At 33.8% G+C, this 27,984-nt stretch overlaps 1 protein-coding gene and 1 long non-coding RNA gene across 2 annotated transcripts in view; one reads left to right on the top strand and one right to left on the bottom strand.

The window, feature by feature from the left end:
* LOC134477366 (uncharacterized) overlaps positions 1 to 6,226 on the top strand; it is a 177,542-nt gene extending 171,316 nt beyond the window's left edge. The window contains exon 9 of the long non-coding RNA XR_010049392.1: positions 5,247 to 6,226. This is a non-coding gene — a long non-coding RNA (uncharacterized LOC134477366). The remainder of the gene's footprint in view (positions 1 to 5,246) is intronic.
* Ptprq (protein tyrosine phosphatase receptor type Q) overlaps positions 1 to 27,984 on the bottom strand; it is a 201,870-nt gene that overhangs the window by 152,697 nt on the left and 21,189 nt on the right. Inside the window, exons 9-17 of the mRNA XM_063255200.1 lie at positions 25,866 to 26,038; positions 18,649 to 18,829; positions 17,131 to 17,292; positions 16,849 to 17,028; positions 16,191 to 16,298; positions 15,766 to 16,047; positions 6,949 to 7,131; positions 6,469 to 6,570; positions 4,216 to 4,336 (exon numbers count right to left, since the gene is read on the bottom strand). Coding sequence (XP_063111270.1) covers positions 4,216 to 4,336; positions 6,469 to 6,570; positions 6,949 to 7,131; positions 15,766 to 16,047; positions 16,191 to 16,298; positions 16,849 to 17,028; positions 17,131 to 17,292; positions 18,649 to 18,829; positions 25,866 to 26,038 — 1,492 coding nt within the window. The remainder of the gene's footprint in view (positions 1 to 4,215; positions 4,337 to 6,468; positions 6,571 to 6,948; positions 7,132 to 15,765; positions 16,048 to 16,190; positions 16,299 to 16,848; positions 17,029 to 17,130; positions 17,293 to 18,648; positions 18,830 to 25,865; positions 26,039 to 27,984) is intronic.

Raw genomic sequence — 27,984 nt, 5'->3', positions numbered from 1 at the left:
ATGATATTATTACACATTAAAATTCATAAACCCCTTCACAGAAAAGAACTCATGACAGAAGAAGTCACTCAGTATGGTAAATGAAATAGCCCACACTGTGAAAATGAAATAATCCAAATAAATAGTTTTATAAGAACTTCTAATTATTGGATCAGCTAAACTAATGGAAACACAGAATTATAACAGAAATACAGACCCTGAATCAGGGATCCTGCTAATAATGATAATCACCACTTATTCAGTATTTTTAATGAAACCACACAGATAATTTACCAGCAGAACTAAGTTTCAATATCATTTCTTGGTGACTCAAAACTCTTGTACGTCATTATGATCCATGTCTTTTATTCTCCCAATAAAACTGATTATAGCAAGAGCCTCTAGAAAGCATGAGTAATCACTAATGAATGAATACAGGATTATGTATGTCCATTTCCTTAGCAATACTTTTTAATACTTCCAACAAGTGACTTAGTATGAAGATGCTAGAAACTTAAAGCATCTCCAAATATACTTCATTATCATTTGTACATATTTCAGCATAATATAGATAATATTTCTAAATATGTTCCCTTTTTATTTATGTAATCTAATTCTATCCCACTGAAGCATCTATGATCTGAAAGTGAATATGTACTATTTTTGTAATAGAAATGAAAAAAGAAAAATTAAGCTTTTAATTCTTAAAATATACTCCTTGCTCAATTTTCCACAAAATAAATAATAATCTTCAATTAATTACTGGGCTGTACTTCTTTTTACTAACTACTAAAAAACTGCAATTCACAACATAGATCTAGACTTAGACAGTACCCATCTGTGCATATGTGAATGCATATATTAATGAGTGTGCATGCATAAAAAAAAACCAAGATTTTTTGAAACAGAAGTATTTTCTACATTGTTTGCATATGAAGAATAAATCCTGAGTGATGAGACCATACTTTTATAATTAGGTCATGCTATAGAAAGGATAGATAATTCCATTGATTAAGAAAAAGAAAACTCAGTCAAGAAAAAACAAGGATATTTCCATTAGCCAAAAACCAAGAAAAAATTCTGCACTACAAAGAAAGGTGAGAAGACAGGAAAAGGCAAACTAATTACAATGGAGTGTCCTAGGATCTTAGCATGAGGATGGAGTGATGAAAATATCCAAATAGATTTGGAAGAGCAATCTCAGTGAACAGAGTGTTTGCTCAGGGGGAAAGAGTTTATCTCCTTCTCAGGATGGAGGCAAAACCAGCAAATTCCTTAACAATATCTGTTCAGTTTGGCACCATCTCCAGCGAGATCTAAGTGTTGCTCCAGAACATCATGCAGAGTAAGAGGAAGACATGAAACCAACATAAAACCCTGCACACCACAGACTGCAAGAGAGAAAATGATTTAAACTTAGGTCAGAACAGAAAACTCAAGAAAACCAAGTGACTCAAGTAAGCCCTGATTTTGGACAAAAGATAAAACTGAAAATAAGAACCTTGAAAATAAAACCATGCCTTAGGGTCAATGACGGAGTAATTCCAACGAAGGTCAGATTACATTTGTGACCTGTGTCACAAATTCAAGATTTCCTCACCTTGCTTTCATGGGTTTCCCCTATACTTAAAAAGTAAAATATTCCACCCCAAAAGGGATAAATGTTGAAAGATGAAAAAGAAAAGCATATGTGAAGAATTGAGCTTTGAATTAATGGAATATTTGCCAATGAAAGATTGAGTTAAAGGCAGAGGGAATGAGTGAATTACCTCCAAAAAATACTTTCACAATCCCAACTATCATCACATAAAGCAGAAAAAGATCAAGTGTCAGAAAATACAAAGGAATGTTTTATACAAGATCTGACATGTAACACACAAATTTTTAGCATTACCATAAGTAATCTAAGAATTATCACCCTTGATTAAGGATATCAGTTTTGCATTTCTCTTCTCTTTAAATCCCTTTAGTTCATCCATCACCAAGTCCTCTCAGTTCTTCCTCAGTGTAGCTAAAACTTGCCCACTTCTCTGGTCCATTGACAGTGTCATTTCTCACCCAGGCTACTAATGTAGCCCATAGCCTGGTAGCCTCCTGTGTTCAGAGCCAGGGTTTTGGGAAGGTGATTGGATCACTGGAGTATTACACTCATCATTGGATTAATTCACTGAGGAGTTTAGAAGTTAACTGTGCTGTAGGGACCTGGACCCTGGTCAGAAGAGGGGTGTGACCTGAAATAGTGTCTCTCCATGTCTCCTCCCTCTGCTGTTTCCTGGCAACCATGATGTGAGTAGAGTTTTGTCTGCCATACACAACTTGAAAAGAATATAAAGAGAGTTACTTCTTGGAAGATGGAGAGAAAAAGCATAACTGGAGAACTGAGAATGGACAATATTTACCAAAGAAAGACTGAAGTAAAGACAGAGGGCATGAGAAAAGAATGAATTATCTCCAAATACACTCACAATCCCATAATCATTACAAAAAGCAGAAGAAACAAGTTACAGAAAATAAGTCATGTTTTGTACAAGGCTGTTTTTGCTGTGGAGCTGGATGATCATGACTGAAACTGTGAACCAAAATGAGTTATCCTCCTTTAAGTTTTGGGGCTTGGTACTTCATCCCAGTGACAAGAAAGTGACTAAAACATCCCGATAAAGCATTTGGCCCTTATAATTTATTCTCTAGAAATAAACAAAAGTGTTTTAAATGCTTCCATTAACTCTCACTTTAGTTAAAATAAAAATTAAATTCCTAACCAGGCATGGTGGCATGTGTGTGTAATGGTAACACTAAGAGGTGGTACGTGGTGTGTAATGCTAACACTGAGGCAGGAAGATCGTGAACCTGAGGATACCCTGGGCTACATAGTGAATCCAAGGCAAACCTGAGCCGCATAATGAGACCCTATCTCCAAAAAACAAAAACAACAAAAGAAAAAAATTGTAATTACCATGGCTTGTCTTATGAGTTTTATACTCCTTCCTCCAATATTACTCTTAAGTAGTTCCCTAATCTGACGCTGACCTCTCTGGTCATCAGAATCACAGTGTTTTCCCACCAAGCCAATGTGGTTTACTCTCCTCCTAGAAACTTCCTGTCTGGAGATTATCAGGTGAACCTCTGTGTCACACTTCTTAGGACATCCAGCCATTTCCTTCATTTGTTTGTTTATAGTATACAATTCAGTCTTCCCTTTAGAATGTAAGTTATTGAGGGCAGAGGACTTATGTGCATCTCATTCACAGGTTTATACGTATTGTAAAGACATTGCTGAATGAATGAATGAAGAATACATGAATAGGGAAATGGTTACCATCTTTCCACAGCTTTCTTTCACTAGATCTCTCATGACACTGCAAATTATGCCATAATAGGCATAATGACCAGGAAACAGGAAGTAAAGAACAGAAGAAACTATATACCTTTAATTGCAATATGCAGAAGATTTAAAAAGGACAGAGGAGATAAATCTTAATTTAGAAAAGGAAGGAAAAATAGACACCTAAAGTATACGGCCTCTCCTTCAATGCTGATCCTTCCAATTCCGAATGACAGAAGAAAACTTTTTATGTGTTATAAAGTATTGTGTAAACTGTCTTTTCTGAATGGAAATATTTACAATTGACTCAGAAATGTGATACCTGGTATGTTCTTATAAGAGGACATATTAGATCAAATGAGGATTTTTAACCTATTGCATTTTCATAAAACAGAATAAGCATGTTATTAATGAGCACAAAACATAGGATTTCATCTTTTTCATATTTGAAGGATAAGCAAGTGCTTAGTTAGGGTAAAAGTGATTAGGAAATAACCTTATCTTTCAATGTAAAATTTACATTAATAGATTTCTGAAGAAGTTGCTCTTAAATTTTAACTGAAATTATTTTATTTAAAGAAATTTAAAAAGATAGTGGAATATTTGTATAAAACATTAGCAGTTTAAAATATGATCAGCTTATAAATTGATCAGACTGTCTTATTAAGAACATAAACTTAGTGTTATGAATAACATACCTTTTTGTTTTAACATCAGAAATTATATTGCAAGTGCCAGCACTATATATGAGGAAAATTGTTTTCTTAATAAAAATGTATTACATATACTACTAATAATCAGTTTGTTAATAGAGAGTCACGTTCTAAAGTTTAAAAAAAACTACATTCCTATGATGTTACAGGCTAATATTTATTCTCAGAACTATTTCCAAAAAAAAAAGAAAAAAATTTTACCAGACATAAACTGTGTAATAGAGGATAATTCCATTTGGCTCCAGGGGTGGTTTCCATGACAACTTCACCGTGACACCCGACAACTGTTTCACAGAGAAGTCTTGAGGGGGAGAACCAGGAGCTGAAAAGTTGTCACAAAATAATGCATTAATATATTCATTGAATATACGAGAAGAGATTAAAATGCAAGATTAAAATGGAAATACACATAAAATTTTAGGATAAACTGACAAATGAATTAAGTTTGGTGCTTTTCTCCACAAGCACAAGAGTCCGACTGTTTACTTTCAAATGAGATGATAAAAGATTTTGCATGGTGGTGTTAGAACATCTGTTTCTGTGATTCAATGGAAAAAAATATTTCATGAGAAAGTAGAACAAGGAGTATGGCACAGTGACTCAACTACTGTCCAAGTACGCTTTGGTAAATTGTTATCCTCAATAAAAACAAAACTTTATTCGGGTGAATATAATTTACAGTAAGTCATCTATGTAGACAATAAAAAGAGTTCGGGGAAAATAATCACTTTCGAAAAATGGGAAAGTAATATGCGTAACACTGTTAAAATGACTGACCTCACCAATGAAAGCTACATTCCTCAATTTCATTTGTGTCATTAAAATGTAAAATAATATCAAAATCTGTTCACTGAATCTTTAGAATTCACTAGTTTAAAAAGGAAACACTGAGACAGCATATAAAACAAGAAAAGTTGTACTTGTACTTTCAATATAAATGGGTAAAAATGAAACAATTGAGCTCTACATTGAATTAGCAATTCATTGAATAAGCAGGAAAAAATGACTGCAAATTAATCAGACAAGTTTATATTTAAGTTAGGTAAAATATTTAGAATGGCAGTTCTCACCTGTTGTATAACAGCAAAATGTCTTCAGAATTTAAAAAATGATTTAAGACACCTTATTTTAGTCATTATGAAAGAGATGAAAAGGAACTAAACCCCTTCCCTGTCCAATGGCAACTGAGTTCTGAGGACATATTTACTTATGAAGTTAATTTTTACTTCCAGAACAAAGAGAATCTAAATATCAAACAATGAAAGATCAGACATGCATGTCTCACAGACAGCAAGCATATCAAAGAGAGGCAATGACTCAAGACGAACCCACACAGATGTCTGACTTAGACTGCGGCAACCAATGAATACTACCACAATGCTTTGGTGAAATACTTCGATAGAGGAAAAAGCAAGAATGGACTTACAAAGGGAGAAGGAGCTTCCAAAGATTTTGTTATGTGATTAGAAAGAAAGCAATGCAGAAAAAAAGCTTCCTCATTCTGGAAGTATCTAATTTATATTTTGCTTGGGTGAATGATTCTAGACTCTGAACATTCAATGATGTAGCCTCTTTCAAAAATGAGAATATTGAAATAAAAGAAGAGGGGAAATACCCATAAATACTTTTGATACATCCAGATTTATGGATAAGAATTCTTTTTTAAGGAAAAATTTGTTTCAAAATAAGCGGTTTTGTTTTTGTTTTTTGTCTTTTTGAGACAAGGTCTCGCTATGCAGTTCCAGTTGGTCTTGAGCTCACTTTATAGCCCAGGCTGTTCTCCAACTTGCCATGATTCTCCTGCCTCAGCCTCCCAAGTCCTGGAATTTCAGGCGTGTGCCACTACACCTGGCTACAATTTTTCAAACATAAAATATAGATTCTAGTTCCAAATATATGCCTCAAAGTCATTTTCTTAGCACAATATATGTCTATAACTTGGGGAGGGTCAACGTAAAGCAGTCTAGGGTAAAGTTGATTTTATTCTGGTTAGGGAAAGGTTTATTTATATATTCAACATGAGGTCTGTTAACATTCAAGAACAACACCTTCACCAATTATGTACAAAAATGTAGAAAATAGCATGAATTCATTAATAAAATAATGCCACAGAAAAATGTGAAAGTTTCAGTAACAAAATATACTCCAAAATGCATGTAATATGTATTCTGATGAATGCAGAATTTGATGTTCAAACAGCTCAAATGGAAATTTTACTTTAATAAATACCCATGGAAACTTTTACAAAGGATTGATGACTTCAAAAGCATCTGGTCTAATTAATGCAAATCTTTGACAGCCTCTTGTTCCATGACTATGAAATCTCTATAATGCTGGATGATCACACCTGATTGGGGGGAGGTAGGTGAATCTTTACATTATATTCCGTTCTATATTTATATTTCTTGAAAAGGGATAGAACAAAAATGTATCAGTGTGCCCTGCTGTATTTACCGTCTTCTTCAGTCAGTATGCTTAATGGTGCACTCCGAACCCCTTCACCCTTCTGTGTGCTGGCAGATACTTCAATCATATACTGGGTATATTTCTTCAATCCTAATAGGAAATAAACCACACAAGATAAAAGACTATATAATACGTAAAAGTAATTCTGTAAAGTGGCTCTCAATTCAACAACCTTCCCAAGTAAAAACTAAATAAAATATACTTTCTTGGCAGCAGTAATTCATTATGAAAATAAGATACAGGAGAATATGACAGCAATACAGACAAAACTCTTCCTCCTTTCATAAGAGCAGGGAGGGATTGACTAAAGAACCCTTTTACGTGATTCTCAACAAACTCCTAGCTTATTGTATTAAAAATTCCTCATATCTGGTACAGAAATAATGTATCACATAACATTAAGCTAATATTTTCTGGCCACACTTTCAACATAAATGTAAATATCCAACACTCAACTTATTCTTTTACCTTTAATATTCTGGGTCAAAGATGTTGTGTTTATAGTTCTTTCCTCATTTCCATTGCTTCTCTTCAGATAAATTGTATATTTGTGTATGATCCCATTGGGATTAGCTGGGGGAGTGAATGATATCTCAATCTCTCCAGAAGAAATATTTTTGTAAGTAATATTTTCTGGCGCACTATAAGGCACTGGAAAAAAACAAAAATATAATTGTGTAAAATGACTTTATCTTTAAAATCTTTTCCACAAAAGTTCTCATGGAAGAGGACTAGAATATTTATTTTACAAACACCAACCTGCGTGTGAATGCAGTATATACCCTTAATAGAATAAGGTGTACAGAAATGATAGTATTTGTAACTTTATGGGCAGAAATTTCATCTGAGGGAAAAATACTAGGATTCAGCAGAACACTTATAGAATTATATGCTTATTGAAAGACTCGAGACTGGAATAAGCTGCTTTGTATTGTTGACTATGTAGATACAAGAAAGAGAATTGGAAATCACTTAAAATGGAGTCTGTTCCTCATTAATAATACTGTTTTTTAAAATATTGATACTAGTTTTCACGCTCAACAAGTTCTATCACCAGGCAAGGAACCCCTTTTAGAGATGAAGCTTAGTAGTATAACCTGGAAGCAAAACTGTCTACTAAGAATATAGTATATCATTAAATAAAATATTATGTTTCTATATTTAATTAATAACCACCTTTTGTATTAAATGCAATGGTCATAAAATAGTTCTCTATTGCATTCAATTTTTAAAACAATATCCGGTGTGCTAATATGGGCAAAATACTGATAAAAGTATCTTAGCTGAATGAGTATCATATTTAAAAATAAGTAAACTCTACAAAGTTAAAATAAATTTTCTAAAAGAATTTGAGAAAATTCTTTTCATGACAAAATCAGAATCAATGATGACCAAAAATGAATCAAAAATCAGAAAACAGAAAAAGGCGGGGGGAATAGTAAAAACAGAAATCCTGAAAGAAACTAATACCAGAGCAACTCGGTCATTGGGAATACTTGTTATTCCTGATAACCCTGCATTTTTCTTTATTAATTTACATGTAGAATGTCAGAAAAGAATATAAAGGCTGGGACAGTTGAAAGATAAGAACATCCTTATATAAAGGATGGAATCCTTGGTTGGAATCCCAAAGACTGAACCTACCACGAAGGATGTTATATTGAATAAACGATTCTGTGGAACACATTGGCCCCTTCCACAGGAGCCGCAGAATTCATATTGAGTTCCTAACTGCTGAACTGTGGCAAGCTGAGGCATTTATTCATAATCACTGGGAGTAAAAATAAACCAAAGTGTAACAAGGGAAGAACAGTGGAAAGCAAGAAAGAAAAGAAAATATTCTGTTTTAGAATTACAAGCTTATTCTCAAGAGCATACGTGGTCTAAATCTGTAGCCTATATATGTATACAGGAAAGAGTCTATGCTTAGGAATTTAAATTAAAATGAAAATGTAGTCCAGAGTTGTTCCAAGTCTTAAACAACTAAATGAAATAAATAGAAAGCTTCCCTGGAGAAATTTACTTTAACTCAAACCACAAAAATTTCTCACAGAAATTTGAGCCCACTAAGAAAATCACTAAACACACAGATAGATCAGATACCAAAAGTCAAAGTCAGCAAAGAAAAATAATAACAACAACACACATCAGAGATTTAAAACTTTCATATATTGCAATTATCAAAGAATAAAAACACAATGATTAACATATGAAACACATTTTTTAAAATATGAGTAAAGACTTCAGTAAATCATACATAGCAGAAATAATAACCAAGCAAGTCTGAGATAGAGCCAGGCAAGTTTTCTAAAGCTCAAGGACAAAGTAACTGAAATTAAAAAATCTTTAAATATTAAGGAGATAGACTGGAATGAGGGGAAGTCTGTTTACAAGGACAGTAATACCAAAAACATTATCAAGATTGCAGCTCAAGGACCAATTATGAATAAAATATAAAATGGCAGATCAGAGACAGGCAACATACTGAGAGGATATAAAATAATAGAATAATGAAGAAACAAATATTTGAAGGAATAACGGCTGTGATTTTTAGATTTGTAAGATATCAGGGATCAGATTCAAAGAATAGCAATAAACTGCAAATAGGAATTTTTAAAATTAGACTTAAACTTATAACTGTGAAAATAAAAAATACCTACAAGAAGATCTTAACAGCACCAGAAAGAAGACAGACCATTTAAATAACAGTGATAATTACACTGACAATTAATATCAAATGAAAAATAACTAGAATTCTATGAATAGAAAAATTAGCAAGAGCAAAATAAAAACATTCAGTCAAAACCTGAGAACAAATACCAAGATATCCTTAATAAATGACATTACAAATGATGTTGCTTTGACCTATTTTTTTTAAAGAAAAATTTTTACCGGAGATGAAAGACCACAGTAGCAAAGGAGGTGGCTTAAAAAATGTCTGTAAAAAATATTAACGTAAGAATTATCTGGGGAAGAGATTAAACAATATAAATTAAATAGGTAAACCTTATTGTCATTTTAGAATCTTTTTATAAAATTCAAAAGGAATTTAAACTTTTATTATTAGTATTCTAACTATGTTGGGTATAAAGAATACTACTTTTAAATGTAGTAAAGTACTAAAATGTAGAAGCTTTGGAAGCATAGGTTTGGTGTTCTCTCAATTATAACTAGTTGCAGGGAATATTATATTTAAGGCAGAATTAATAGGAAAAACTTACACAACATGTGAAGACTTCTAAACCTTTGGGGAAAGTTATAATTCTGCACATGTTCTGATACAATAATGCGTAGCAATATAACCCTACCGACACTTCCCAAACATCCTAAATCTCTAATATCATCCCAGCCCAATCCATTATATTAAGAAAAATCTGCAATGATTATCCCAAATCATTGCTTAATCTTCTGACTGTAATTAAATGTTAGACGCACTGAGAACATGGTATCTATGCTCTCTTAAGTACTAGATTGTTGTTCTCCCATAATCCCTATAATCTAGGGACTGAGAATGGGGTAGTTGTATTTATTACTCCCTTCTCCCATATTTATATCTTTTCTCCTTCCTTCTTCCTGAAACATCACAGATCCTTTGGAGTCACATTCCATTAGATATCACTAAGACACTTTCTTAAGTGACATCATTTAAATGAACTTATGTCACCTTCCTAAAACATTGATAAGATGCCACTTATAACAACATCTTAAAGATTTTACCACCAGGGTGACTGACTTCATCACTCTTAGATATGTCAATATCTATTCAAATTATCGGTTCAATCACTTGTACTCTATTTTTTGATCTCTGTAATTCAACTTGACATTGATCACTGGCTTTCATAGCAGTTCTTGAGAGCTTGTAATTACCTCCGTCAGTTTTCCTTACATTGGCTACCACTTCTTACCTTCACAGCTTACTGACTTTTACATTCCCAATCCACAAACCCTTTAACCCTTATCAAATTTTCACTACGTATGTCACAGGTGTCCTATGTCTTCATTTCCCTGTGTACTCAGCTCAGAGTCCAGAGTCATTACAATCACTTCTGAGCAAATTCCACTTCTGTTTCTATCTTACTTTCCTGTGTAAGTCCATTTCAGAAATCACGTTTATCAGAAATGGAAAACCTCTAAAGCTCAATTTAGATGAAACCGTAAGCTAGAGTCCCCACATCTTATCACAGCTGTATAAACCACCATTTCACATGGAATCACTGCATTTACATTTACATTTACATTTACAATATCAAATCTCAAATGGGTCTTTTTTTTTTGTCTCCTTTGTATGTGTCTGTGAGTGTATTTTTAGTTAATTTGGTCTGCCATTCTTTTATGTGCATTTGAATACACTCCACTGTTCTGAAACCTAAAATATACTCTTCATTTCTTTTTTTGGTACCAAGGATTGAACTCATAGGTAGGCGCCCATGCCACTGAGCTAAATACCCAGCCCTACTCTTCATTTCTGAAGTGCAGATGACAAATTTGCTTATTTCGTTGAGGAAAGAACACTCAAAAAATACATTCTCTTCCTACCACAAATTTTCCTTTAACCAGTTTCCTTCCTTACTGTTTCTCAAAGCCTAAATACCACTTCTGCACTAGATACCATCCCCATTGTCTATTAGTAAAGGATGCTACACTTTAAAGTATTCAGATGTACAAGAGACCACACACATGCACATTGTGATAAATATTATGATAAAAATGAAGGGTCTTGTTTAATTTCATTTGCCCTTATTTATTGCTCAATTTGATCTTTCATTTAATGTCAAAATTCCTCAAAATTTTTGTTTACACATTTTCTACATGTTCCCTCTTATTCTTTCTTAACCACACTTCAGTTAAGCATTTTCCCCAATTTTGCTAAAAACGTACTTTGAAGTCATCAGTGACCTCCAATTTAGCAAAACACTAATGAAATGTGTACCTTCGTTTTCCTTCATCATTAACAACTTAGGAATTTGACATAGGAAGTAAATTCCTTTTAAATGAAAATCTGTATTCATCTCTTCATTTTTTTGCTGCTTCACTGGTGACTTCCACCTACTGCCTTATTTGCTGCTCCTTGATTTTCCAATATCTATGTGCCATATTGTTCAGGATATAGTCACATGCTTCTTGTTCTCTATTTCTGCACTCATACTCAGCTGATTTTATCCCATTTTTTTACTTCAAATACTGTACCAGAGATATGGTGAAGCTTCAAATTAAGTATTTTTTGAGTTTCAAATTTACTTACCCAATTGACTTCATGAGAGACACTTGGATACCTCACACATGCTCAGAAAAGAACTCCTGAATTTTTTCTAATCTTCCCTCTTATTTGAGCTTCTCAATCATGATTAAGGCAAATACTTGGACCAAAAATCCAGTTATCTTGATTCTTCTTAATCTCACATCAACGCATTGCTCACAAACTTTCTCAAATTAAGTGATACCGTGTTATTTCATAATTCTACAATAACTTCTAATTTCTATTAAGCTCAAAACATGTGCTCTCTCATTATTTCTATCATTAGCTAATTCCTCACCAACAATTCATACCATTAGAATGCAAAAAACGCCCTGCTTTTTCTCAACCACATAAATTTTCTTTCCTCTTCTAGAATATGGCAATTGTTATTTTTCCTTCTGGAATGTTTTGCTTCCTCATTTTGTTCCAATTTAATTTTGTATACTATCTCTCTGGGTAAATCTAACTTCCCTACTGAGGTCTTTTCTTGGTTAGCATCTCTAATAGCACATACACAACATTTCCTCTTCTTTCCTTGAAATTTTTATCTTTATTTCTTCTCATAATTTACCACTACCCCATATCACAAATTTGTTTACTTGTTTCTTTTCTCTGACACTTCTAGAATGTTAAAATGCAATAAGGTTGAGATTTGATCTTGTTTGCTGTTATATCTAAATTCCCAAGAACAAAGATTCAAAAAGCCCTATTCAGTGAGTAAATATGTTAAATGGCATAACATATATTAAAAACAAGAAAGAAACTCATGTTTAAGAAAATTAAAAAATATTGAGTTGAAAAACTCTAGCTGAAATGAAAAAGAAACCGAAGTGCTACGGTTAAAATTTACTATAATAATTGCTAATTTTAAAAACCTTCTGCTGAATTTATTGTTTTTCCTATGGGTTTGCTTGTATACCACTAGTAGTCAGAACAAATATCAATGCCTTAACTCAGAATGGTACCCTTAACATTTTATTCACTTAATCCTTAGGGCATAACCAGTGCTGGATTTATAGGCAGACAAAAAAAGATAGTCTTGACGACTCATTGATTCGGAGGAGTGATGACACACTTGGAATTTTCTTAATTGGAATAAAGAGTGTTTCCAACTGTAATACTGTGTTGTAAAATATATAACTAATGGATAAAAAATAATGATTACAATCGATTGAAGTAATCAGAATCTTCTTAAAATCTAAAAATAAAAGATATAATTTGGTTTGTGATTATTTTTAAAAAAGGGATTTACTTTGATAATGCCAAATATTTTTGTTTGATATATGTAGGTATGATGTATGTATAGAAAATTTTAAATGTTCTTTGGTACAAGTAAATTTATAGAGTTCTACTCAAAATTCTTGACAACCCCTACATCATGATCTACTATTGGCTGTTGTACCAAATCAGAAATATTTAAGGTATTTGATTAAAGATTTTCTGTAAAGAAGTAATGTTATGACTTTAAAAGAAAAGAAAAATGTGAAAATCAACAAAAGAGTAATTTTTATGGAAACTTCTTTAAGTTATTTTCTGATTATGCCACACTAAGCATAAGAAAGTACAAATTAGTCCTAAATGTTAACCATACATTATATCATTTGAACAAACACACAGAGATAAACATACAAACACATACATTAAAAAATCAATCTTGTGTTGATCTTTTCTGTTTGAACAAAAAATGTTTTACTTCTAAGCACTGGTAAACCCTCGTTCTCTAAACAAGGTAAAGCATTTGAACAAATAATTGACTCCTGTTTGTAATTAGCTGCAGTAGCACATTGCTGAGTTAACACATCAATCAATTTCTCATGAATTATTTTTAAAAAGTGAGCCCTTATTTTTATGAGAAGGTGTACGTATTATATTTAACAAGATGACTAAACTTTGGCGCAGACAGATAGTTGTCGTACAGTAAATGTTATTTCAAATAGAATCATGAGAATCTACAAAACTCTAGCTTCTTCTTTTGCCAAAGTAGCTAAAGTTGGTGGATCAATTTTAATAAATACGATGTAGTAAAGTCACTGACAGATGGAGATCAGACTGACCTGCAGACTACCGTATTGTTAGAATCAGAAGCCAAAAATTAGGAAGATACACATAGAACAAAATATTCTGTCATCAAGACTGTTTGATTTTCTAAAAGTTTACATGTCAAGACAACCCAATAAACCTAAACAGGTGTTCTGAAGGGTCCTGGGATAAGTTGTTCCCACCCTCAATATTTTCCTACCTGGATCATGAACCTATTACAGGAGCCCTGAAATGGGACTCAGTAGATCTACTATCAAAGTCCAACTTCTCATCTACTATGATTTATGAGGCACTTTACTCAAATGATTTTAGGTCTCCAAGCCTCTAAAGAGTTCTATATGTTTAAGATACCTTTCAGAACTAAAATTATTAATTTAAATTAAGTCTCAAATTAAATTCTTATATATACCTAAGGCTCATTACTCTTGCCTTATAATTAAGTTCATACCAACAATGAAACAAATTACTTTTACTTCATGAATTGATGGCTCTTATAATTATTACTTTTCCTTCCTGGTGCTATGCAAAGCCCAAATAACAAAATCTCACTGCAACAATAAGCAGAAAGATTCTTACTATATTGTATAATTTACCAGCTGTATTGATGGCTTCCAAAACAGCATGTGCATACAACGGAAATGAGCACTAAAGTCAGGTGGGTTGAGTTCTAATTCCAGTTTTATCACTTCCCAGCTGGAGGACATTAAGCTATTAAACACCCACCAGTTAAGAGAACCTTCAGGAGGGCAAAACATCATTTTTTTTTCCTATACCAAACACCCAGTAGGCCCTGGCTTACTGTAAATATTTGTTGAAAGAATGAACTCCTTAGATCTCAGTATTTCATGAAGAAAGATACTTTAGAACTAAAATGACTACTTTTATGACATTTAAAAGACATTTGCAATGTGCTTCTTTTTTCCTTAATACATTATAAAATAAAACGGTGTCATTAAAGAGCAGATCGTTTTCTCAAAAATATCCATTTGGGTTATAATATCTATAAAGGCAATAATGCACCCCCACGTATAGTCTAGTATCAATTAAGTTTAATTTAAAGTATGTATCACTCTTGACAATATAAAATGCTCTCTTTATTCTTTTTTTGCAATTATATTCCCTGCCTCATCAATGGGAACATTAGCATCATCTCACTGCAGAATCTCAAGAGAATACTTTCACTCAAAGTAAGAGTTTCCTACATTTCTAGATTCTCGTGGTCAATCACAGAGTCTCACATATCTTGCCTGAATAAATCATATAAAATTACTAATATTTGGCCACTTATGGCCTACAACATGTCAATTTAATGACTTCAGAAAGAGCTAGTAAATAAACATTTATTCTCTCAGATGTATAACTAAAAAACTAATTTTCACTTAGTTCCTAATTCTCACCATACCTTACAGAATTGTCCAAGTAGTAATGTTACAATCCCATCAAAAACAATGAACCAAGATTATCTGGCAAAAACATCTTATTTGTTCTCATACCATTAAAACTGAAATACAACCAACTGTTCCTCACATTAGTTCTGATAAATGAGGTGTGTCTTCCAGGCACATCCAGCAACCCCATACTGCCCTTCCTCCTTCCCTCTTTTCCCAGGATCTAGGCTGAATGCTACATTTTCCACAAGGCCTCACAGATGCCATTTTGGGTCTTCATCTGTGCTACTATCTATATGAATACCTCACTAGACTTTAGGACTGTATTCCAGTTAGTATGTCTCTTTTTACCCAAAGTAAAAGAAAACAATTATTCAACCCCAAATGTACAGGTACACTGAAAGATTCTTTGGTGTCAAGGTCTTTCATTTGAAAAACTCACCAAATTTTACATGGAGATTCTAAAAACATAAATCAACATTACCATTTTTTGCACAGCCAAGCCTTTTTGTCCAGAAAAATCAAATACATGTCTGGATTACACAAAAAGAACGATGAAAAATAAAAACAGCATGGCAATTGTCATTATGTATTATTAAACAACAAGAACAAGCAACTCACCAGTCTCAGAAGTCCTTATGGAGAGGAAGGAAGATGACTGATTGCCATGACCCTGCCTGGTATAGCACCTGACAGAAATGTTATAGAGGGTGTAGGGTTTTAAGTCCCTTAAAATTATGTTTGTTGTTGAGGTGTTCTTCTTAAACAAAGTATCAACGTTTTTATAGAGCACTTCATAAGCAACAATAATTCCATTGGGTTTTTGAGGTGGTAACCACTTCAATCTTATTTCACTTGATGAAACATCAATTATTTCAACATCTTGAGGTGGAGATTCTGGCTCTAAAGGAAGGAAACACAGTTGTAAGTGCATGTTCATGTTTACTGTTTCAAACAAACAGGTACTGGTGGTAGAGGCCATAGGTACTTAACATCACTTTCATTTTTTCTTGCTTTTTGTATACAGTTGCACCTGGTATTCTTACCATCTTCTGGAGTTGTCACATAGATGTCATTTTCTTCAGACAAAGAACTTTCTCCAACGAGGGTTGAGGCAGCCACTCTCATTTTGTATTTTGTGTATTTTTTTAATCCTAAGAAAATCAAGAGGAAATTTGTTTTAAAGTCTTAAACTAAAATTGTTGGATTAGTGCTATGTAATACAGGAGAAACTGGCTATCCAAAACAGCTTCCATGTAATGCAGGATCCACAAATTGCTTGCATTTGAAGGCCTTTCCAAGTATACAATGTCTGAGTTGTTCCCTAAAATATAAAGATAACAGCTTCAAGCTGAAGTCTAATTTTTGGCACATGGCAAAAAGAATTACTTCTGCTGTTTTTCACATTCATTTATCCAACTCTTCAATGGTGTTTTATTTCAATATACCAGATATATTTCCTGGGTTAAGTAAATTTCTATGAAATTTGTGATCAGATTCTTTTTATTTCTTTGTGGATAAGTTCAGCTAAAGAAAAACATATTTAATCAGTTATTTCTCCTCGTGTTTTTAAAGCCATCCTTGGGAACCTAGAATAAGAAAGTTTGGAATGATACATCATATGTCCTGAGATGTTTAACTTATGGAAAGATGCATATTTTCCATTAGAATAGGAATGAAAAGTGATGCAATTATTTTTTCTACCTGTTATGAGAAAGCTGTTATCTACAGTAGTCATCTGGAATGCTCTGTTGGTATCCAGTTCCATTGCATAAATTGTATAATGAGTTATTTTTCCATTGGGATATTCTGGAGGATCCCAATATAACAAAATAGATGAAGAACTAATATTTTTATAGTTTATAATTTGAATGGCGCTTGGCACTTGAAAAGAAGAATTAATAATTAATATTAATAAAAAGAATCAGTATTACTGCATGCAAACACAATGTGCAGGTGATTCCTGTAAAGCAAATGCATTTTTACCTTGCTCACGTGTCCTCACACTGAGAACCGCTGGTGGTCCCTCTCCCATGATGGTGAAAGCAGATACACTAATCATGTGCTCAGTGAAAGGTGCAAGTCGCCTGATAACATAAGACAGCTGTTCAGCCTCAATGTCAGTGATATACTGATTCCTAGAGTTCCCTGTTTAAAATTAGTGAGAAATAAAAGTATTTAGTTTCACAATCAAAATTATTTTTGCTTCAGGAAACCTAATAGCATGTTATTCATTAATCTCTTTATGCACTCCTGTGTGGAAAAGGTGGATGTACAAGAATAATAAATACAGAGGTCAAACTGTATGTACCCCCCAATAACATCTATGAACATTTTGTGCTCATAATACAGATATGCTTCGTGATGGCACCATTATTTTCAAAAAATGTGTAACTTTCTAAGGGAGACTGGCTAAGAATTTGTTTCTGACAATAAAGAGTGGGCAATAATATAAAATTGAACTATTATTGATTCTGAACTTTAATAGGAGATTTAAAGAAATGGTGATTTTATTTGGACTCAAAATTCACAAGTTCACCAGTCCCAATAATTCTTTAAAAGCGAACATTCTTGGACAAATGACACATAAATATGTCTGAACAAGAATTTCTGATGCTAAATTTTTATTTTAATTAGAACTTGTGCTTCCAAAGTCCTAATTGACAATTAGGCCAAATTTGAAATACTTAAGAAAATACCTGTGTCAGAAGTCATCAGTCTCTCAATTATTAACACTGCCCTTAGGGTACTTTGCACAAGATAAATGAACCAATAATTGAAATAAATCCACATTGAATAAACTATAGTATGTTGTTAATTCAGTCATAGGTAGAATAATGTACACTTCTATTTACTATGGGACAAATACTAAATTGGAGAAAATACAATGAAATAATATGCGCTTCTCACACAATATTTTATAGAATCTACAAAGAAAATATAAATCTGTGTCGTCTAACCAAGTATTTTAATTTGCCATATATGACATTCTCCTTTTAAAAACAATAAGATCCACTGACCCTGCAGAGCAAGTGTACAGACTAATGACATCACCACATCGCTAGGGTCACCTACACCTGTTTATCACCCTTGCACTGGAGTTGTAACTTTCTGACCTATTTACCTTTTGTGACATTTGAAAACCTATTAGTCAAAAGCTACAGAGAGTGTGAGGTCTGTAAATGATTTGAAGATATGTTAATCCCTTCCCATCACACCTGCTTTGGCAACTGTAATAACTGATTGTCTATGCAGCTTGGCCAGAGACTCTAGGGTGCTACTTTCTCTAAGAAGAAGGTCAAACGGGTTAGGAGGGGCTGGCTCCTGCCTGTGTGGCATTTCCATTTGCTACATGGAGGTTATCCAACAGTTTTTTTAAAAAAAGTCCAACTGCAGCTCATGGGCCATTAATAATATAGCTGAACTCCAAGCTAAGGTTCATATCTCTGCTAGCGAGTACTGGTGGTTTAAATGCACTTTATAGAGAAATAAAAATTCACCTACCAGATGGTGAATTCTGGTCTTCAGCTTTATTCTGCATAGGAAAAGTACTATGTGGATGGCTGCTATACATAAATGAAGCCAGTGAGTGCAAGTCCGAGGACATCTCTGCTGAACCCTCATAAATTCCTATCATTGGATCCACTATGTCCATCATTTCTGGAGATATGGGGTTGTTTACATACTGTAATTAAAAACAGATACTGTAAGACTAAAAGTTCACAGTTACTGATTTAAAAATTTATAGCTTCAGAATTACACTTTTAAAAGATATTATTTCCATGACTATTGTCTTTTTTACCTTCCAAGATTTCATTCACAAGCTACTATAACCCTACATCACTGTAACACATTGTAATCACTGTTCTTATGAAACCAGTATTTTATTTTGGCAATAGGTAAATATTTCTTTTTACTTAAGTTAATTTCTTTATGGTAAGAATAGAGAGATATCCTTCTCCAAGGGTTCCATGATGGAGATATGTTAACTTTTCATCCCTTAAATGGTACATTTTCTTAGAATACTGACTTCTTAAAATGAGTTTTGTTTCCTTACCTAAGTATCTTTATTTGAATAGTAGGTGTTATTGTCAGTGACAGAATTTAATCAAGTATAGGCAAGGGTAAAACAGCAAAGTAAGAATTTTCAAACAGGGCTCCTGGCACACCAATCCAAAGTTCTAGTTCCAAGAAATACTGTCTGAAATTGCAGTTGTTCCTGGATCACACAATGTAATTCACACATACAAGTTCTTCAAACTGGCAGATATTAAAGTGAAACATCAGGAGCAGATTATGGATATGCAGCAGAGATTTATGATTCTTTACATTCTTTCTGTCAGTTTCTTTCCCTGTTATGTTTCAAATCTCATGTTCAAAACATCTTTTAAAGAATTTCCTTATCAACACAATGCTTTTGTATCTATGACATTTATAATAAATTCATAACATGTGTTTCAATTTTTAAAAGTGTTGGTACCTATCTTTTGATTATCTTACATATTTTGGGGCTATCTTCATGCCAAAAACCAAACAAATTTTCTATTCCTCATTAACATCTAAGCACTTAGCAACTTCTTTTTAAAAAGTGGATGCTCAGGAAAAAAATTAAAGAAAGATGAATGACTTTAGGGGTGATTTAGTTATAAATATCAGCAAGGACACATTACTTAAATGTTAACTTTTCTGAAATATAAAAGCATGGAGAAAGTGTTCAAGAAAATCCCTAGTCCTTAAAAAGATATTTATCAAATAAAATTATCTAAATCATAGAACACCTTTAGCAATGGAAGTATTATGGGAAAAGTAGGGAGATGCTATGATATTTACTCTGAAAGAGTTATGATAAAGAACTCTGGGTAAGAACTTCATAGCAGACAAGGCCAGAAAGAATCTTCTATGTTCAAACAGCTCACTTGAGCTCTGCCTCCTCAGGGAAAGCAGAGAGCATGAATCTCAAACACATAATTCAGAGATGTTCTGGTATCCCGGTCAATAGTTTATGCCTGAATCCACACAGCTGTTTCTACTATCAATCAGTCACCCTTTGAGAACTTGTGTACAAAGCACTACGGATAGACAGTGAAGTAGTGCGAAGAATTTCCCCTTGAACTATGATTTTGCACTAAATCTCTCAATATTTTCTACCCCATGGCAGATAAATTATTGAGAGGTAAACCAAAGCATTCCACCAATTAAATAAGTTAAGCATCTCCATTGACAAAGTGCCATGTTTAAATATGGTGACTTGAATGCTGTGAATTACTCCTAAATTCTACTATTCACTGGAACGATCCTTCAAAACTAAAGCAGTTATTTTTAACATTAATTTGTTAACAACCAAGAATGTTACTAAGTATGCTATACTATGAAAAATTTTATATTCTGCCTCAAAAGGACATTGGCATAAATGTTATGTTTTTTCAAAAAGGAAAAATCAGTACTTCTGACAGCAAAAATGATTGGGAAGAATTAAAACTTAAGGGGGTAATGGCAAGAGGAAAAAGAAACAAAAATGGAAATGAGGGTAATAGAAGTAGGGAGGAGTCTTTTGTAACACTAAAAACTTATGGACCCTTCAAGTCCAAATGACTCAACCTCAGCCCCGCTAACATCCCATGTTAGACAGTTTTGTAATGGTTAGCTGTCCTGTGCATCCCTGGTCTTTAGCCACTGTCAGCATCCTCCCAGTAGGGACACTGAAAATGTTTTCATAGATTACTATATGTCTCCTGGACAGCAAAGTTGTCCCCTGGTTTGAGCATTATTGGGTTAGGAAATGCCATAGTTCATCAACATGAAAGGCTCTGCATATGCTACTCAAGAATCCTTGGAATTTATTTGAAAGAATTAGTCTTCAGAGTTAAATTCCTAATCCACCTGAATAAACTAACTTGATCTTACATGTAATAGTCCTCATTATAACAAGTATGATTTTATTTTTTATAAAAGAAACTATTATAGCTTTTGATTTAGACTCCTTGGAGGTTTGCTGAATTGCATTAATTAAATGTTTAATCATCTTAAGAAACATTCTATTTTAAAATAAATTTTGCATTTGTCAAAAAGTAATAGAAAGTTTAATATCATCATATGTTTGGAAACATCCTAATGGATATTGTATCATTCTGCAGTTTATCTGGTAAGCAAATCCTTGATTATATTACTCATTTTTACCTGATAAAATAAATTAATCTCACAGCCTTCCTAACCTACTTTCAAGTTCTGTCCTCAACTTTGTACTGGCCAACCACTTAGCTGTCTTATTCTCAATTTCACTATGCACAAACTTTGACATATGTAGGGTGAAAAAATATATTAGCATTAATCTCAAAAGTTTGTAATACGAAACAGCAAGATGATGTCTATTGGAGAAAAAAGTCTTAAGCTTCTAATAGAAGAACAAGAATAAGTTGTATATGTGGGAAATTAACTAAAAGTCAGTCCATGAGGAAATAACTTGCAAGGGTTTTCAAACTCTAGTCTCAAAGAAATTAATTTTAATTACTGATTATTTTAATAGAATAAAATTTACACCAAAAGAGAAAAATAACTGCTAAATTTAATTCTAGTTAAAATTCTATGCAGACTATTATGTTTGACTGAGAAGATCATTAACAAATTAGAAAATATACAGTGGAGAATATTCCATGGTAAGAAGAATGTGAAAACCATAACTAAGAAAAATTGAAGACAAGATGCCTGAAACTACCCATTGTCTTCACTATCAAAATTAAATCAATGTATATTTGTTATTGCTACAAAGACTAACATTTTAAACTACTATTTGTCAAGCAGAATCCTAAATATTTGCCCATGCATATTTCCTTACCATACATAATATATGCGAATGGCTAAAAAAAAAGATAAGATGGTAAAATGTTACTTATGAAAATAAAATGCCTGGTCTATTCCTTCCTTATTTCAAGACTTACTCTTCAGAAGCAACAACTTTCGCCATTTGTGTTTTTAGTTCCATGGTGTTTTCTACTAAAACGAATTAAATAACCTACTGTCTGGTAAGGCTTACTAATTTTAGTGTCCACTGATGTTCTGTTATAAAAGTGAGGAGTTAGACTACTTAAATAGATACATACACGCTTTCCTTATCCAATTTCAATTTTTTTTTGTTACTTTCATAATGTGACTAGTGTACCCAAACCTGGAGGAATTCTTAGGATATATGTGTGGATCATAAAACAGTGGGCTAGGAAAGCGTGCTGGCCAATCCCAGGTGGGCACCCATTTGCTTCACCTCTTGTTGTTCATGCTTTTCATAATCTCCTCCCTTTGAACTAGGTGACATCTGTGACTTGCATGTGACAAGGGTGTTGGGATATCATCACTACCATGACACATTATACAGATCTACCTTGCTGGTTTGAAGAAGTGAATGGTCCTGCTGAGAAAGCCCATGTGATAAGAACTTACGGGGTTGCAGGGAGGACTCTAGGAACCAATAGCAGTTGCCAGACAAGAGCCAGTAGGAAGCCAGGGCCCTCAGTCCTATAACCAAAAGGAATTTAAATCTGCCAAAACCTGACAAGCCTAGATAGTCTTCCCATCACACCTCCAGACAAGCTGAGATCACAATTTAGCCAATTCCTGGACTGTAGCCCAATGAGCGAGAGAGCCTAAACAGAGAACTCATTTAACCTGTGCCTGAAACTCCTGACCCACAGAAATTGTAAGATAACAAATGTGAATTGTTAAGATTGGCTAAATTTGTAGCCAAGTTTTACTGAACATTGGGAAAACTAACATGGTAAGATTACAACAAAAGTCCAGGCAAGAAACTATGCAATCCTGAGCTGGAACTGGAGCATACAGACATGTATGAAAGTCACACTCCGGAGGTAGAAACAACTGGCCTTAACACTAAGTCATTATAGGATGCTAATTAGAACCCGAGTTAGAAACAGACTGCCAGACTCCCGGAGACAACTCCCGGATTCAAACATTCATGACAGAGAGAACAGAGGTGCCATAATTCAAAAAGAGGAACATCAGATGCATAATGATGTTAGATATGCTCACTCTGGAAGCCATCTGCATTGTTCCTTAAACAGTTATCTTTAGGTTAAAGATCTGTAGTATGCTAATAGAAAGATACAAGGGTACTCTATGTTTATAATTTGGTACCCTTAACTCTCAACTTTGACAATAGCCTCTCTTCTGACCGTGCTTTTTGTTCTTGTGTGACCTGTGCAGTCTTCACAGTTCACCACTATGTCACCAAATCACTGTATGCATAGTGTCTCTGCCTATCCCGAGTTCATTTCCTCCTCATTTCCATCGTTCTGTTACCCCCAAGAAGAAATTTCATCTCATTTTGTGAAACTTGCCTTTTATTGAAACTAGTTTACATGTGAGGACCCCTGGCAGAAATTTCCCACAAATTGAAGCCACTAGGCATATGGTGTCAGAAAGACCAGAGTGGAAAGCCAGGCAAGAATCATACACCTATGAGGCAGTAACGGTCACTAGTTCTTCTAGTTTCATTTTTAATTGTTTAAAGCCAAAGTGCTATAAAGTCACACTGTATAAAGTAGAGAAAGTAGTAAAAACAAAAATGAAAAAAGCTGGAAAATGAGGGGTAAAGAGAGGTTTGAGAGAAGAAAATAGAATAAATGTGGTTAAAAGCATTTAAACACTGCATTTGAAACTGGGGGAATCAGTGCCGATTTTGAAGAAGAGGTCTAGTATGTAAAAGGTTTCAGAGACCAAACGTAGATCTAAGTAATTAACAGTGAATGGGAGAGGAGAGTCGTTAATCTGACAAAGAGACCAAGGTCATGAAAAGAAATAATAAGTATTATGCCAGAGGTTTTGTCTGTTCTGTCATTTACTTCAGGTATTGTGAGGTGTAATGTAAGTTCCATTATAAAAATGAAAGCGCCAGCTCTCTAGAAGTTGAGCTGCATAAGGTAAGATCACAGGCCTGAAGCATGTAGCGCAGGACCAAGGACCGCAGGCCACTGGACTGAAAGCCTCTGCGTGTCTGCTTCCCACATCACCCTCCTGAAAGACGAACACAAACAAATCATGGAAAGAAGCAGAAATACCAGAATATCTGACCTAACATAAAAAGATGGCATCACAGAAATAAAGTATGATATTGCCTTTTATTGAAACTCAGAATTCATTCTGCGTACTGAAGAGGGGTCAAAGGTTCAACATCACAATTAATAATCCCACAGGTCACAATGATTAGCATATCACTTACTACACGCCAGGTAAAGGTCTAAATGCTTTACACACATTAACCTATTAAATGTTCATGATTCATCCTTTATAATTTACAATTCTGCCTTTTTTATCTGAAGTTCAGAAAAGCCAGGCCACCTTCCCAGGATTAAACAGTGATAACAGCAGAACCAGGTTTTAATGTAAGCATTCTGTATCCTGAGTCTATAGCTCAGGAGAAACTAGATCAAGATTTAAATAATGATTTGTATGACTCCAAACTCATGTTCTCTCTACTGTGCTATAAGGATCAGGAGAAGAAGAATCATAGAATCTCATAGCTTTCAGAGAAGAATGCTTGCAGCAGGCAATTCAAAAGCTGTCAGCAAAAGTGGGACACCTGCCACCTAGTCCTAAAACAACCCAGTACCTAAGTGAAGGCCTTCTCAGCGGGAGGAAAAGGTAAGGCTCCTTCCCTGTGCCTGAGCTCTCCACTACACTATCAAAGAAAGCCTAACTTCAACATCCTTAGCAGAGGAAAACACTCCACAAGGAACTGAAAGTTTAACCTGGGGTGGAGATGGCGAGCAACCTGGAGTGATAATTCCTAGGTGGCCAGAGTGCACTGACTGTGTGGTCAAGGAAGTACCAGACGTAGAGGAAGCTCAGGACTAGAAACAGTACCACAGTGCATAGAGAAAAAATAACAGCACAGGGACCAGCTCCGAACCAAAACCACACAATCCAGCCAGGGAATAATCATCATGTCTGCCTCCAAGGCCTAGGACGCCTGCACTGGAGCTAAGTAATGTTTGTTCTTTGAGTGCTCCAGGTAAAAGCCATTATCTGGTTATGGCGGTGACCCAGGTTGTCACAGGTAAACAGGTGACAAGGTGTGCTAAATGAAGATGATGAAGCCAAATCACGCTGTCCATACTTCTTAATACAAACAGAGAAGGAAAAACTAGATTCCCATTGTAGAAAAAGGCAAACACAAACCTGTCCTCTTATTTCAATCTATTAAAGGCTTAAATCACTTTCATTTAGCTTGTTTTAATTTATAATTGATTTCTTTAATCAAATATACTTTTTTAAATAAGGCAACTCTGAGACGTTAGGTTCCCATGACCAAATAGCACACATTTATTTGTTAACAACAGCTACTAAAATTACTGTGCTTTTATTGGCAACTATTCCAAAGAGCAAGCTTTTGAGGGATCATTTAAATAATAACAGGAGTTGCCAAATAATTTATGAACTGCATTAGCATAATAAAAATCACACAGAGGAATGCCTTTAGTCTTGTTTATTTCTCAATTAACATTTTACATACACTAAAAGAGAATAATTGGACTTAACTATTAATGTATGTTCTAAAATGAAATAAAATCTAGCTAGATAACCAACACAGCAAACTTTATTTCACATTAGGAAGCTTGTCAGACTTTTGTGTTGAACACTGCGAAATCTGCCATGATATCCAGACGTGACCAAACTGAAAGGATTCATCAGGTTTGGGAACGAAAGTACAATACCTCATCTTTTCCTAGAAGCAAAGTATTCTCCAAAATCACTCCTGTCTCTAGAACCAACACTTGCACTCGGTATTGGTTAATGATTCCATTTGGCTGCCGAGGTTTCTTCCAAGTAATTGTTATTTCTGTGGCTTCCACCTCTGCTAATTGTAAATCAAATACTGCACCTGGAGCTAAAGAAATGAGAGAGAGAGAGAGAGAAAGAGAGAGAGAGAGAAAGAGAGAGAGAGAGAGAAATTTAAAAACACATTTTGAAATGAAAATATTTCCTAAGTTCTCAATTTATGGCTTAAAATTTAGAAACAACTCTTCTAGAAAATTGACTAAAATAATATAATTTATTCAATATTAAATATGGCATAAGGTTCTCTAAAAATACAGATATTTACATTTCTTCACATTGTAAATAAAAAGTATGATAACATGGAATGATTTTCCAAAGTCAAAATGCCATAACAATTGGTCAGAACAAAATAATCAATAAAATAACTTCCCTGAGAAGCTGTTTGTAAGTGATCAAAGCCCAGATGAAACCTTGAAGTCTTCAAAAATTTTAGTGAAATACCAAAAGTTAATAAGCTGAATACTTTTAATACAAAGAAATATAATTCAAAAATCCAAAAGGGCCATCTTTACATTATTACATGAAATGTTGCTGCTGAATTTTCAGATTAACTATGTGACTTTGAATTTCAGGTGACTTTATTTTACAGTAGTGAAGAAAAACAGGGACAAACTAGCAATTCGTGTAAGACAAAGCACCTAGTACTTAAAGAAACTCTAGTGACCAGCAGTGACACTTAGGAAACCTCCCAGTGCCCCCAAAGTAATGGACTAAGTGTAAACTTCACGGTTTGGACTAGTTTTGTCTACAGTTCATTGTGTCAATATGAATAGTCCTCCAACTCTCACTTTACATAACTATATAATTTGGACACCATTTTGTTTTGTAACTACAAAGGACACTGTAAAGAACAAATGGATTAAGACTATTACTAAAATGTAGATTCAAAAAATAAGAAAACGATATGAAAAGTTGGTCTCATAATCAGGTTATTGTAACATAATACATTAATTACTCTAAGCTATTTCATAATAGTATTGCTTTAGCAAATTTTTGACAGAAGACAGGCACACCGCCTTAAAAGAAAACAAGAATGATGCTGTTCCTTCATAAAACAATAAAAAGAAACTGAAAATAATGTTGTAACCCCCTTAAATATTTATAATTAGTGAACAGAATTTTGATTAACTGTGTAATAAATTATAATTTATAAAATGTTCATCAAATAGGTCGAGTTTTTTCCTGTCTTCACGAAATAACCAGTAAGTAAAATGACTGTTATAAGAATATAATTATTTCTGACTATTTCTTGAGTAGTTTGTGATTAAATGAGTAACTTAATCATCCTGATGGTCAAGATTCTAGTCTTCAGTATTAGCAAAGACTGTGCTCATAACTAGGGATAAATATAACATGAGTACACCTATAATTTGCTAATTCTTTGAATCTGCTGTTTTGAAAACATTTTGGTTTACGTGTATAGGTTGATCTGCCCCTAAGTGTTCTAATCTGATGAGAAAGATTTGATCTTAGGAGGATGTAGGAGGAGGTTTTAGACTAGTAGCCCATAATCATCAAGTCACTCATTCATCATCCAACAGTCTCAATATTCATCATATTGTCCTGGTTCCAGACACCTGAGAACAGGAGGAATAAGACAGGCAAATTCTTTTGTCCATAGAGCTTCTATATTACATTTTTCTACCAATAAATTTCCTCATGTACAATGTTCAAGGGTGAAAAGTAACTACTGATGAGAATAACACAGGTATTTAAATATCAGAGTTATTGTCCTATCTTTTTTTTTACACTTTATTTGGGGTTGCTATTTAGAAAAAGCCTTTACCAGTATTGCAAAATGTAAATCACAGACGAGATGGGAATTTTCCCATTTAATGTGAACTGATAATATAGAACTCTAACTGAAGAAAAACAGTTACATAAATCAATCAGGTAACTGAACTCTGTTTTTCAAAAATAAGTGAAATGATCAATTCCAGTTGATACAACAGAGTAATAGACTATAAGGATAGCAAAAATACAGAAAAATAAAAC

The sequence above is a fragment of the Cavia porcellus genome, unplaced genomic scaffold (genome assembly GCF_034190915.1).
Source record: "Cavia porcellus strain 051 isolate PalLab524CR breed Dunkin Hartley unplaced genomic scaffold, mCavPor4.1 scaffold_8, whole genome shotgun sequence".
Taxonomy (NCBI): domain Eukaryota; kingdom Metazoa; phylum Chordata; class Mammalia; order Rodentia; family Caviidae; genus Cavia; species Cavia porcellus.
This window is presented reverse-complemented; position numbering and strand designations above follow the sequence as displayed.